General features: G+C 46.7%; 1 protein-coding gene across 3 annotated transcripts in view; it reads right to left on the bottom strand.

Moving 5' to 3' along the window:
* Positions 1-14,410, bottom strand: part of IDH3G (isocitrate dehydrogenase (NAD(+)) 3 non-catalytic subunit gamma) — a 181,799-nt gene that overhangs the window by 62,917 nt on the left and 104,472 nt on the right. For all 3 annotated transcript variants that reach the window (XM_082262622.1, XM_082262623.1, XM_082262624.1), the window contains 2 exons: positions 6,387-6,520; positions 6,208-6,310 (listed from right to left, as the gene is read on the bottom strand). In XM_082262622.1, the coding sequence (XP_082118748.1) occupies positions 6,208-6,310; positions 6,387-6,520 (237 nt within the window). The remainder of the gene's footprint in view (positions 1-6,207; positions 6,311-6,386; positions 6,521-14,410) is intronic.

Here is a 14,410-nt window from a genome sequence, read left to right as displayed (position 1 = left end):
GAACGTTGCTGGGGCATTACACAGTCCAAAGGGCATGACTAAATACTCAAAATGCCCAAAGCGGGACCGGAAAGCTGTTTTCCATTCATCCCCCTTCCGGATCTTTACTAGGTTATATGCACCTCGAAGGTCAAGCTTTGTGAACACTTTTGCTGTTCTGAACCGCTGGAAAAGTTCTGGAACAAGAGGAAGAGGGTATACGTTTTTAATTGTTATTTTGTTTAGCTCTCTATAGTCCACACAGGGTCTCAGGGCGTGATCCTTCTTTTCAACAAAAAATATTCCAGCCCCAGGCGGGGATGTGGATGGACGGATGAATCCCCTTTCTAGGTTCTCATTAATGTATAGGCGCAATGTCTCAAGCTCAAGTTCTGATAGGGGAAAAATATGTCCGAATGGAATCTCGGCCCCGGGTAACAGTTCAATTGGGCAATCGTACGGCCGATGGGGCGGTAAGGTCTTAGCATTCTTCCTATCAAAAACATCTAAGAAATCATGGTAAGTTAATGGAACATATTGTGAAACTGAAGTCTCTGGTTGCAGTTCCATAAGGGGGGCCGAGGTGGTGACCGTATTGGGAAAACAGTGTTGCTGGCAGTAGGTGGTAGGGAATGAAACCGCTCCAGACTCCCAGTTTATTTGGGGATTGTTTGCCTGCAACCATGGAATGCCCAGGATGATGGGGAACAAAGGTGATGGAATAATGTCCAGAGTTAGGTATTCTGAATGATTAGAGGAGGTTACTGCCAGTAGCGGACAAGTTTCTTGTGTGATAGGACCTGACTTGAGATTCGATCCATCCGCCAAATGAATCTTCAGATGCTGCATTTTAGCTTGCAGTGGGACCTTGTGTTGTTCAGCAAATGAATAGTCCATAAAACAACTGCAGGCCCTGGAGTCAATAATGGCTTGAGTTTGGATGCTCCCTCCAGGTAGCTGCAGGGAGAGAGAGTCAGCAAAAGGTGAGAGGAGATGCTCTTCAGGATATATGGAAGTATCAGAAACAAGGAGTCTTACGTGGTCTTATCAGGCAGTCACGCAGATAGTGACCAATGCCCCCCCAGTAAAGGCATAAGTTGTTCTGCTTGCATCTAAGTCTTTCCTTGGCTGACAGAGGTGAACGAGAAAGTCCCAACTAAACAGACTCAACCTTGAAAGAGGATGGTGGCGGAGCTGGGGATACAGGTGCTGCTGGTGTCCATGTAGGTGGAATGTTGCCAGATTTTTCTGCCCTCCTCTCTCAGATTCTGCAATCAAGCTGAATAGCAAGCTGGATCAAGTTTGAGAGCGTAGTTGGTGGATCTAGTCTGGCAAGTTCATCTTTAAGAGCCTCTTAAAGACCCAAACGAAACTGGTACTGCAAGGCTGCATCATTCCAGGCAGTGTCAGAACTCCATTTGCGGAACTTAACAACATAGTCCTCCACAGGCTGAAGCCCTTGCTGGAGTTTATGTAGAATAGCTTCTGCTGTGGAGGTCCGTTGGGGATCATCATAGATCTGGGCCATGGCTTCAAAGAAGGAAAAGACTGATGCAAGAACTGGGCTGGCCTTTTCCAGAAGCTGATGAGCCCATGACTGTGGTTCCTCACGCAAGAGAGAAATGACAAAGCCCACCTTAGTAAATTCAAGGGAGAAAGTTCTTGGTTGTAACTCGAAATACAACTGGCAGGCATGGCGGAAGGCCCAAAACTTATAGCGATTTCCTGAAAAGCGTTCCGGGGTAGGTACCCGAGGCTCCGGGGGAGGAACCATTACTGTAGATGCAGGAGCTGGAGCAGGAACAGTAGCTGAAGTGCCAGATACAGAAGCTTGAGATACAATGGGCAGGGAGCGTAAATGACCTTCAATCCGGAAGTAATTCTCCTGGAGTCCGGTCACCACTTGGATTAAGGCTGTGATTTGTTGGCACACTGCTTCAAGCAGAGAGGAGCCTCCTCCAGTCTCAGTCATGGCTGAATGGTACGATCGCATACCTGGTGAAGACTGGAATGTCTCTCTTGCTCCTCCCGCCTGACACTCCTGAAGGTGGGAACAGAGACTGTAAGGCAAGGAGTGGCACGAGTGCCGTAGCACCTAGCTGGTGGTGTTCACTCCGTAGGTGGGTACAGCTGGTAGTTGCAGTCCTTGGAACAGGGTGCAGTGGCGGTTTGGCACCAAAGTGTGGGAGCAGTAGCCAACGGAAACCGGGCAGTGTGGTACAGAATCAGCAAGCAAGCAATCCAGAAGATAAGCCAATGTCGATAACAGCCAGGCAGCGCGGTACAGGGTAAGCAGGCAGATCAGATCCGTTTAAGCAAGCCAAGGTCAGGGTAGTAAGCAACAGAGCAGAAGCACGGGCAGAGGCAAAGTCCAAAGGCAGGCCGGGTGATACACAGGTGAGAAGTAACAACAGATCAGGTCTCAGAACCATTCAGCAACTGCTCTGCTAATTGGTGAGTGCAGGTGTGCAATGTGCACAGGTGTGAGCGAAACTCCGTACTGGCCTTCTGGTGGAGGAAATCCAGTTTACCTTACAACTAGTCAGGAGTTAATAAAGAATGGCTGCCTAGCAGGACAAGATGTCAGAGGGGAGGGGACAGAAGAAATCTTGAGATCATTCAGAGTCAGGAGTGCTCCCACTCAAATAAATAAGCTATGGTCAGCAGTTCCCTTTTTTCTTTTAAAAAGATAGGTTTATGGAGTTTTCAGGGTTTTATGGAGTTTTCAGGGTTTTATACAAAAACAGGCTTACAAATTGATTCAATTCATTATTTTCCTCAAAATTCTACAAAAAATACCCCATAAGGACAACATGAAAGAAGTTTGAAATCTTTGCAAATTTATTAGAAAAAAAAAAAAAAAATCACATGTACATAAGTATTCACAGCCTTTGCACAATACTTTGTTGAAGCACCTTTGGCAACAATTACAGCTTCCAGTATTTTTGAGTATGATGCTAAAAGCTTGGCACACCTATTTTTGGGCAGTTTCTCAGATCAGTCTTTGCAGGACCTCTCAAGCTCCATCAGGTTGGAAGGGGAGCATTGGTACACATTTTCAGATCTCTCCAGAGATGTTCAATATGGTTCAAGTCTGGGCTCTGGCTGGGCCACTCAAGGACATTCAGAGTTGTCCTGTAGCCACTCCTTTATTATATTGGCTGTGTGCTTAGGGTCATTGTCCTGTTGGAAGATTAATCTTTGCCCCAGTAAGAGGTCCAGAGCACTCTGGAGTAGGTTTTTATCAAGGATGTTGCTGTACATTGATGCATTCATCTTTCCCTCAATCCTGACTAGTCTCCCAGTTCCTGCCACTGAAAAACATCCCCACAGCATGATGCTGCCACCACTATGTTCCACTGAAGGGATGGGATTGGCCAGGTGATGAGTGGTGCCTGGTTTCCTTCAGACTTGACGCTTGTCATTCAGGCCAAAGGGTTAAATCTTTGTTTCATCAGACAAGAGGATTTTGTTTCTCATGGTCTGAGAGTCCTTCAGGTGCCTTTTAGCAAACTCCAAGTGGGGCTGTCATGTGCCTTTTACCGAAGGAGTGGTTTCAGTCTGGCCACTCTACCATACAGGCTTGATTGGCAGAGTGCTGCTTCTGGAAGGCTGTTCTTTTGGAAGGCTCTCCTCTCTCCACAGAGAAAACTGGAGGTCTGGTAGAGTGACCATCAAGTTTTTGGTCATCTCCCTGATTATAGCCCCTCTCTCCCCAATCGCTCAGTTTGGCCGGGCAGCCCTCTCTAATTAGAGTTCTGGTGGTTCCAAACTTCTTCCATTTACGAATGATGGAGGCCACTGTGCTCATTGCGACCTTCAATGATGCAGAAATGTTTCTGTACTCTTCCCCAGATCAGTGCCTGGAGGTCTACAGACAATTTCTTGGACTTAATGGCTTGGTTTGTGCTCTGACATGCACTGTTAATTGTGGGACATTATATAGACAGGTGTGTGCCTTTCCAAATCATGTCCAATCAACTGAATTTACCACAGGTAGACTCCAATCAAGTTGTAGAAACAGCTCAGGGATGATTGGTGGAAACAGGATGCACCTGAGCTCAATTATGAGTGTGATGGCAAAGGCTGTGAATACATACTTCTGTACATGTGATGTTTTTTTCATTATTTTTTATTACATTTGCAAAGATTTCAAACAAACTTCTTTCATGTTTTCAATATGAAGTATTGTTTGTAGAATACTGAGGAAATTTAATTTTATCAATTTTGGAATAAGGCTGCAACATTGAAAAATGTGGAAAAAGTGAAGCGCTGTGAAAACGTTCTGGATGCAATGTATTACAGGTGCCGCCAAATAAAAAAAAAAAAAAGTACACCAATAAAGAGTAACAGAGAAGGCAGATTCAACACCCTGAATCTCGAGAGGTTATCGTAAGTGGACTGGAAACTCATTTGTCACAAAGTTTATCAAAAAGACTTTTCCTGCATTCAAAAGTTATTCTATAAACGGGTAATGTACCATTAGTTTGTTTTAGCCAGGAGTGTAGCATAGTAAGGGTTGTCCCCTTCCAATATAATAAAATAGTTTTTTTTTTAAACAAAGAAATATAAAACGCGTAACAACCTTTTAGCATATGTAGAAATCACCAGATCACCAAATATTCCCTGGAGACAATTTTTTGGATGCAGAATATTAGGAAGGCCCACAACCAATGAAATAAAGGAACCAACATCACCAAAATTTTTGGACTAGAGGTCAAAACCAAAAACAGCGTAAAAAAAAGTCATCAATATGCCCACAGCATCAAAACTCTGAGTCAGAGGAGAATGATGAAATACTTAATTTATTACTTTTACTTACTTTTTAAACAAACCTTGTTAGCACAGTGGCTGCTCAGAACCTGCAGCCCCACCATAGGTTTTTTTCAGATGGAGAAAAAAATGTCTTTTAAAGATGTCAACATTTCATTTCCACTTTTTTTCCATCATTTTTTTTTTTTTAAATCCTGCTTTCTGGGGTTAAAAGCCATGTCCGTCTAAAACAGATATGACCATTTTGGGTATACTGCAAGGTTCAGTCTCCCCCGTGTGTAAAGCGGTCTGTTATTGAGAAGGATCTAATGAAAGCAGCTATTCAACTATTTGATGAATCAATTGTCTTAGGTGTTTTGCTTTGCATGAAAAAAAATGACCATTTTAACAGCATAACTCATTTTGCCCCGTTGGCATTTTAGGTGAAACCAGTACATTTTCTTATCTGTGAAGCAAATGAAACCTAGTGTTCTATTAATTTGACTACAGCCTTCTTTGTAGTACCCCTAACTTGTAGATGGCTGTGACATCATGAATCCACTTGTATTTAGATAAGATTCAATAGTGGCATTGTGCTACCATTATGATGTTGTTGGCTATTAAAGCAGGCATTGGCTTTTTTTTTTTATTTCAGGTTTGTAAACAATAGTTAATACCCCTGAGGTGTATCTCCCATGGATGGATCACCACACTGATCAATGCCCTTGCTGTACTTCTTGGGTGCAGGAATTAGACTTTTTTGTTTTTGTCTTTTGCCACTTCTGTCTACATGTAGGCCCTCCAGTGTTGGCTGCACATCATTGTTCTGTGCTGGCTTTCTATTGGTAAACACAGAGGAACATGGCTGCCTGTAGTTTCCACCGGGCATGTGTGATAGGGTAACAACTCAGAAGCAAAAGTGGGAAAGTATAATCACCCCATAAGATACTTTAATATAAATAATATAATTAATATATAAAATAAAATATATAAATTTAATATAAATAAAAAAATAGTCTGCTAGCCTTGCTTGCTGCAACTTGGCATTGCATGCTATTGCTGAGCCTGTCATTTGCTAGGACACCCAGATCCTTTTCCCAATTCCCCAAATGGTTCTCCCCCCTAGCAAGTAACTTGCATTCATATTTTTAACCCACAAGTACATTACTTTACATTTTTCAACAGTTGGCCGCCGCTTTATTTTATGGAGGTTTTCTTGTAAAAGGTGCTATATCCTGCTTTGTATTGTTAGCAAGCACTGTTGTTGAACCATTTATACCAACCTCAACATTATTTAGAAAACAAATTAAACAGAATTGGTCTTAGGACAGAGCCTTGGGGTACCCCATTTACAACTCCAGAGCATTCTGAAGATACACTATTACCACCCTCTGGATGCACACTCCTGTAAACCTGTTTTCTGATTTATGTAAATACCTGGATAGAACCAGTGAATAAACAGATCAGCCCACGTACCTGCATTGTGGTATTGTCCACAATCATGCTCTCAAAAGTGATGTCTGCGTAGCCAGAAGCCACCTCCTTGCAGCATTGAAGAAAAAGGCCATCTCCCAGCTTCCTGTGACAAAAAAAAAAAACTTGATAAGAGATCCTGAAAACCTACAAATCATCTTGCTGTTGTATCTGCATCATACATGATATTGGCCTTGTGCACAGCTGTGATCTTCTTTCTTCCTTTTTCTCTGGCCAGTTTGAAGGCATATTCTGCGATGCGTAGAGAATTTGTTCGGGTGATGATCTTCAGACTTTCCACAACTCCAGACACACTCTGAACAAAATAAAACAAAATGCGTCTATTTATTGTACAAGTGTTTTTCACCTAAAACATTAACATGGTTAAATCTATATATTCTATGATCTTATGTCACATCAGATATGTGCCGATGTGTGCACCAAAAAGGGACTTCTTGGAATTTTGGTACTTCTCAGTCATATTTCTAATATCCAATTACAGACTACCCCTCACGTCATAGCTCTGCCAACAACACCAGCTAAAGCAAAAACTTTCTACCTTTCCTTTTCACTCTTCTCCCAGATTTCTATGCCACTCAGAAACAGTTTCTCAGGAATACAGTAAGCACCGAGTTAGGATCCCAAGGTGATCCAGGTGGTTAAATAGGTGGATTAATATAAGCAACTCTAAATAAAAGTCTTAGATAAAGAGTAACTACTTTTGGGTTTTTTTTTACAAGTCTGTTATTGATTTGTCATTGATCTTGCATACAATGGTTATAGTTGTAAATAGTTTGGAGGTAGCCCAGCTTTACTGGACTATCAGCCAGTTTGTTAAATGTTACATACAAGACATGAAACATTCAAATTACTGAATTACTCAAACTGGGACTTAGTTTCTGTCCCACTGACCCTTTGGATAAATACAACCCATTAAAGACCTATACCTCTTCACGAGAATTGTAACTTTAATTCTTTCTTCTTTAATTCTTGTTTGATACAGAGCTGCTCCGGGCTAAACATGAGAGAGAACTATCCGAGAACATTAAACATTTCACCACGGCTGATTTTAGAGCCCTTTGTGACCTTATGTTGTTATTGGATGAAAACAGCGATTTATCTACTCAATCTGTTGCCAGTCAGGCTTCTAACCAAGCTCATTCAACTTCAGCTGTTATTGAGAGACGTTTTAAACCTAAATCTACCAAATTCTCTGACTTAATGACCAATCCTAATATTTGGGCTTTTTTAACATCCTCAATTAGTGAAATCAAACAAATATAGGTCACTACAACCCATAGTAATCTCTCGATTCACCAACAACCCATTATACGGAACTTAGGAAATCACCCAGACCTAATCCTAATCTTCAGACAAAGGGGGTAACATTGTCTTGAGGACTAAATCCCAGTATGAGAAGATGTGCACAGATATCCTTAATAACCCCCTTTGGTATCGTCGCATCTCTACCATATACACAACAACATTTCAAAACCCTTATTGGAGAAGCATTTCTTGTAGGCCTGAATCAAGACACCTATGACTATCTTAATAATCTTTTCCCACGAGTGGCCACTTTTTATTCGCTAACCCACATAAGAATTTACAGGCAACCCCGGGGAGACCCATTGTCTCCGAGATTGGATGCCTGACTGAGAATACCAGTCGATTAATTGACTTCTTTTTAATGCCACGTTATCAGACTTCCATCATATGTTAAAGCAGTGGTTTTCAACTCCGGTCCTTGGGACCCACTAACAGGCCAGATTTTAAGTATTAGTACGAATGCCCATCCGCTGCTCTATCACACCGGTCAGCAGCTCAGCCTGGTCAACAGCTCGGTCAGCAGCTTGGACAGCCAGCTGCGAGTAGACCGCTTACATTTTGGGCCCCATCCAGTCGCGAGTTCGCCGTCAGCTCTGTCAGCTTGCTCAGCAGCTCGGTTAGGAGCTCGGACAGCCTGATCAGTCACCTGGACAGCTTGGTCAGTCACTCAGATAGCCAGCTCAGACAGCCGCAAGCCGTGGCCTCAATTTTTGGCCCGATCCAGGCCGAGTGATCTCAGTCAGCTTGGTCAGGCACCTCAGCTCGGTCAGCTACCGGACAGCCGCGAGTAGGCCGCAAAGCGGCGGACTAAATTTTCGGCCCGACCCAGACACCTGAGGTGCAGACCCGCGGATGAATAAACATCCGCTGCCCCCAAGCCTATAACCACCACAGGGAGCCTAAAGGACATCCCTGCCCCAGTCAATAACCCCCAGGGGGCCGGGAACTTGCCCAAAGACCTCCGTATGTCATCTGGACAGCTCTGTCAGCAACAACCGCATCCACCCCCCTTACTGGAGCAAGTGGCAAAGCCAGCTCCTACCCAACTCTGGGAGGGGGGCATGGGGGTAGGTTGGAGCCAAAAGACCACCTTTAATGTTAGAGGGGCTGGGGGAAATGGAAGGGAAACCAGGGGGCCGACTATCCCAAGGAGCGGCCCACGACCACCCCGAGACCGCAAGAGCTATGGGGGGACACTACTCACCATACCAAAGACAATCCGGTGGGTGCCACTCTGGGCAGACTACCTCTCCACTCGGGGTGGGGATGCTGATGGCCAAGGGGCACGCTGTGACTCAGGCCAAACCAGGTCGTGTGCGCCCCGGCAAAGTGTTTCACTCGCGGGCCAGCCCCCATCCAATGGGGCTCTGTCACGGAGAGGCCTAGCGTGGGGCTACAACCTGCACACACTCGCTGGCCGGACTGGGACACCTTAAGATTCTAGGATATCCAGTCCGAAACCCAGTCTGGCTGTTGATTGCAGTTCTCTCAGGAACATAATAAAAAAAAAAAACAAAAAAAAAAAACTAATTTTAACAAAGGTTCCCTTTAAAATAAAAAAAAAAACAAGCTAAGACCGAAGTCCCAGCCAGGAACTAGGTCCTACTCCTAAACTAGGCAGAAACAAAACTGAATCCTATAGCAGAGAGTGGGTGTATGCCTTCAGGGACTGCCCTATAAGCGTGGTAGAGTTTTTTTACTGCCCAGTATCCTACTTCTGTAGGGGGCAGCATAACCCAATGGTTAAAGAAGATAATGGAGCTGCGTCTATCAATGAACGATAGAGAAATGTAATTTTGTACATTGCATATTTAAACCAATATACTCTGCTGTATTCGCTCACTGATCGCATACCAGTTTCCGTGTCTCATGGATACCGGAAATTACGTCACAAGCTCCTTCTGACGCAATGCGTCACTAATCATGTGACTTCCTAAGTGTGGGAGTCTATGGACACGCTGCGAAACTTATGGCCATGGATTGTTTATCTGTTTCCCTGGTGACATTTTGGAGCTATTTACTGAGATGTGTGTAACGGGAGCAAACTGCATGTTATTGCAAGCACCTCCACCCATACCAGGACATGGAAAACATATTAAAGGGTTATGAAAAAAACATAGCCCAGAACTGTAATATAGTTGTTTTTTAATCAAAATGTGTTGATATGCTATGGAAAAAATAGAATTTTTTAAGAACTTACCGTAAAATTCCTCTGACAGTCGCCGCCCACTCATACAGTCATCACTACTGGATATTGGTCTTATTCACAGGAGTAAGCTAGGCAGAAGATTTTGTTAGAAAACATTCACAAAACCTTGTATAGACACACCTACAGGGGGCTGTCCCTCTGGTCCAATACCCTCCTGCTAGCAGCATTCCCAATTCAGTTTGGTAGCAAGCAGCACAGTATATAGGTCCTTGAACCCCAAAAGAGAGGTGGGGGTGGCGACTGTCAGAGGACTCAGAGAAAAGAATTTTACGGTAAGTTCTTACAAAAATTCTATTTTTTCTTACGTCCTCTGACAGTCGCTGCCCACTCATACAGTTTTCACTACTGGGATGTCCCAAAGCAGTGTAGATGTGAGAGGTGGGAAACGTAACCGTCTAAAAGGCAACACAGCACCCAGTTCAGAGAAAAGAACCTCATCTGAACCAGAAAGGTAAAACACTGGGTAACAGGAAAGCTCAACAGGAGCGACCAAACCCAGGAAAGCAAAAATAACCAAGGGGGAAAAGACCCCAACAGGAGGGGACAGGCTAAAAAAAAAAAAAACATGTCTCCCCTAAGGCACTGCCGCACTCAGAACTTTGCGGCCAAAGGAGGCATCTACCGATGCCAAAACATCAAGTTTGTAAAATTTTGTAAAGGTGTGCATGGACGACAAGGTCGCCGCTTTGCACACCTGGGACACCGACGCCTGATGGCGGAAGGCCCAAGACGCACTCACCGCTCTGGTAGAGTGCGAAATGACAGGGAAGGGCGGAACCCGGTCCCTAAGCGAATAAGCCTGTACAATCATCTGTCTGATCCATTTAGAAATGGTTGCCGCAGACGCAGCCATACCCTTCCGAGGACCCTCAGGAAGGACAAAAAGAGAATCCGACTATATGAAGGATTCAGTAGACAGGTAAACCCGGATCGCCCAGACTACATCCAAGGAATGCAAGGCAAACTCCTTAGGATGCTTAGGTTTCACACACAGCGAAGGCAAGACAATGTCCTCGTTGAGATGAAAATTGGACACCACCTTTGGAAGGAAAGATTGATGAGGTCGCAAGACCACCTTATCCCTATGAACAACCAGGTAGGGGGAGCGGCAAGACAGGGCCGCCAACTCCGACACTCTGCGAGCAGATGTGATCGCCACCAGAAAGGCGAATTTCTGTGAAAGGGCAGGCAGAGGAATCTCCCGGATGTTCTCAAAGGGAGGACGTTGCAAAACGGACAGAACCAAATTCAAATCCCAAGGAGGCAAGGGTGCCCTCCTAGGGGGAGCCAGATGACACACCCCTTAAATAAAGGTGCGGATCAAGGAATGGGACGCCAAGGGGCGCTGGAAGAGAATGGCTAGCGCAGATAACTTACCCTTAATAGTGGTCAGCGCAAGACGCTGGTCCACACCAGATTGCAGGAAGGCTAACACCCTCGCCATCGAAAAGGAGCGAGGATGGAAACCCTGCGATTCACATCAGGCGAAATAAGCCTTCCAGGTACGATAATAATGAGGCCTTCCTAGCCTTGAGTAAGGTAGGAATGACCGCCGACGAGAGACCCCGATCTCTCAAGACCTGGCTTTCAACAGCCATGCCGTTAAAGCCAGCGACTGTAAAGCAGGATGGAAGATCGGCCCCTGAGACAGCAGATCGTCCTGTAATGGGAGCCGCCAGGGAGGCTCGACGACCAGTTGTACGATGTCCGCGTACCAAGACTGGCGCGGCCAGTCTGGGGCCACCAGAATCACCAACCTCGGTTCCGAGGCCAACCTGCGAAGGAACCTGGACAGCAATTGAATCGGGGGATAAGGCATAAATCATACCGATTCCAAGGCACTACCAAAACATCCGAGGCGTCTGCCAGAGGGTCACACATTCTTGCCACGAACCTTCCGACCTTGTTGTTTAGGCGTGACGCGAACATATCCACATCCTGGGATCCACACCGCGCACACAGCATCTGAAACACCTCCGGGTGTAGGGACCATTCCCCCTGGTCCAGGGTCTGACGGCTCAGATAGTCGGCCTGCCAGTTCGCCATACCTGGAATGTGAACTGCCGAAATCGCCGGGACCTGTGTCTCTTTTCAAGACAGAATCTCGGCCACTTCCTTGGCCGCCACGGCACTCCTGGTGCCCCCTTGGTGATTTATGTAAGCCACCGCAGTTGCGTTGTCCGTCTGCACGCGCACAGGGCGGCCCCGAAGACAATCCGACCAACGGAACAAACAGTCTGATCGCTCAAAGTTCCAAGATATAGATCGACAGGGAGGATTCCACCTCCGACCAAGTGCCCTGGGCAGACAAATTGCCTAGAACGCCACCCCAGCCAGACAGGCTGGCGTCCGTGGTGATCACCGTCCATGACAACTGCCGGAAGGATTTCCCTTCCGTCAGAGCTGGAGACTGGAGCCACCACAGAAGATCCGCTCTGACTTGGTGGCTCAACAAGATCCTCTTTTCCAAGGAATGAGGACGTCTGTCCCACCTGGCCAGAATCTCCGCTTGCAGAGATCGTGTGTGCAAATGGTATCGCCTTGAAGGCTGACACCATCAATCCCAGGGACCGAATGCAGGTCCTGAGCGATGAGGACTCGTGGTCCCTGAGGGACCTGACCTCGTTCTGCAGAGTCCAGAGTTTGTCCTCAGGCAGGAAGACTTTTGCCTGGGCGGAGTCCAGAACTATTCCCAGGTAAGGGAGGCAAACAGAAGGAGACAAAGTCGACTTCTGAAAATTGATGGGCCACCCAAACTCCTGAAGTATCTGTACCGTGGTTAACAGATCGCACAACAGAGTGGCACTGGAACTCGATCGTAACAGGAGATCGTCCAGATACCCAAGGATTGCAATCCCCTGCGCCCGCAACAGGGCCAGGACCGGAGCCAACACTTTGGTAAACACCCTTGGAGCCGAAGCGAGACCGAAAGGCAACGCCACGAACTGATAGTGCTCCTCCGCAATTGCGAATCGGAGGTACCTCTGATGACCTTCGTAAACGGGATGTGTAAATACGCATCCTCGCATCCTTGAGGTCTCCAGGATACGCATCCAGGAAATCTCCCGGACTCAGTGAGGCCACCACCGATCGTAGGGACTCCATGCCGAATTTTTGAACCCGCACGAAGCGGTTCAGAAACTTTAAGTCCAGAATTGGACGCACCTTGCCCTCCTTTCTGGGCACCGTGAACAGGTTTGAGTAAAAACCCCGAAACTTGTCCCGATGTGGCACCGGGACGATCACCCCCTGGGCGAGGAGATCCTTAACCGCCCGTTGGAGATCTTGGAAACAATCTGGGGTCAAATGAAGATTGGAGGGAAAAAATCTGTCTGTTGGGCGTGATCGAAATTCGATCTTGTACCCTGACCGAATAAGTTCCTGAACCCATCTGTCCTGAATCTTGGCCATCCAGGGCTCGGGAAAACAGCGCAGACGTCCCCCCACCCCTGAGACAGGGGAGGGTGCCCCTTCAGGTCGAGGCGGGCTGGGCCGCCGTGCCAGAGTGGGGGGCTTTTGATTTTCCCGCCCAAGGCTTCTTCTGGCCACCAGAGGCCTTGAAGGATTTTCCCTTGTCTTGTGCCTTGAAAGCACGAAAGGACCCCTGGTTAGGTTTAAAGGAAGGGCCCCGCTTACCGCGGAAAGACTTGCCCCTGGACACCTGGGGCAGCATCATGCTCTTACCTCCAGTGACCCCCTTCACCAATTCGTCCAGGGAGTCCCCAAAAAGGCGATTCCCAGCATAAGGGATGTCAGACACCATCTTCTTGGAAGACTGGTCGGCCGACCAGCTTTTCAACCAAATGATGCGACGGATCGTCACTGCGACTGCAGATAAGCGTGAGACTAAAGGGGCCACATCCAAGGCCGCGTCACACAGGTATAAAAACGCCTGAATAATTTGGTCCACCTTCTCCAGAGTAGCAGGAGGGGCGGAATCAACCACAAGGGTGCGTCTTAGCACCTTAGTCCACTCCACCACAGCCTGAGAGACCATTACTGAGGCGAACACTGGTTTCATCAAGGAACCTGCTACCAGATAGGAGTGGCAGGTAAGAGACTCTACCCGCCTATCCGCCGGGTCTTTAAACACCGGAAAATCCTCCGCTGGCATCAAAGTGGCTTTATTTAACCTGGACACAGTGTGGTCCACCTTAGGGGCCACAGTCCAGCGCAAATCCACCGGAGACGCAAAGGGATAACGGTACTGAAACCGCTTAGGCACCACAAAATTGCGCTTTAAATTGTGCCATTGTTCATTCACTGTTTCGTGAAACTCAGCGGGACAGGGAAACACCTGAACCGACTTCTGGGCTTTGCGGGTCCCAAAGGAAGACCGCTTACCCGGCAGGTGGGGCTCATCTTCTAAATGTAGCGTGTCTTTAACAGGGCTAATGAGCGCAATAATGCGTTCTCTTGCTGACCCAGAGGGTGAATCCTCCACCTCCTCCTCCTCCCCATCCGACAGAGGACTGAGACCCCTCAGGGGTTACACTGTCCGTGGCAACCATATCTGGCTCTCAATCAGAAAACCTGGGCATTTTCTTAGCAGCCCGCTCAGACATCAACAGATCCACTTTGGACGCTAAAGTCGTAAGTGCAGAAGTAAGTGAGACTATTGCACAGGATCCAGGAGTACCTGAACCCTCCACCAGAGCTGGGGGGAATTTG

This window comes from Pelophylax lessonae, assembly GCF_965119305.1.
Source record: "Pelophylax lessonae genome assembly, chromosome: 7".
Classification (NCBI taxonomy): Eukaryota; Metazoa; Chordata; class Amphibia; order Anura; family Ranidae; genus Pelophylax; species Pelophylax lessonae.
This window is presented reverse-complemented; position numbering and strand designations above follow the sequence as displayed.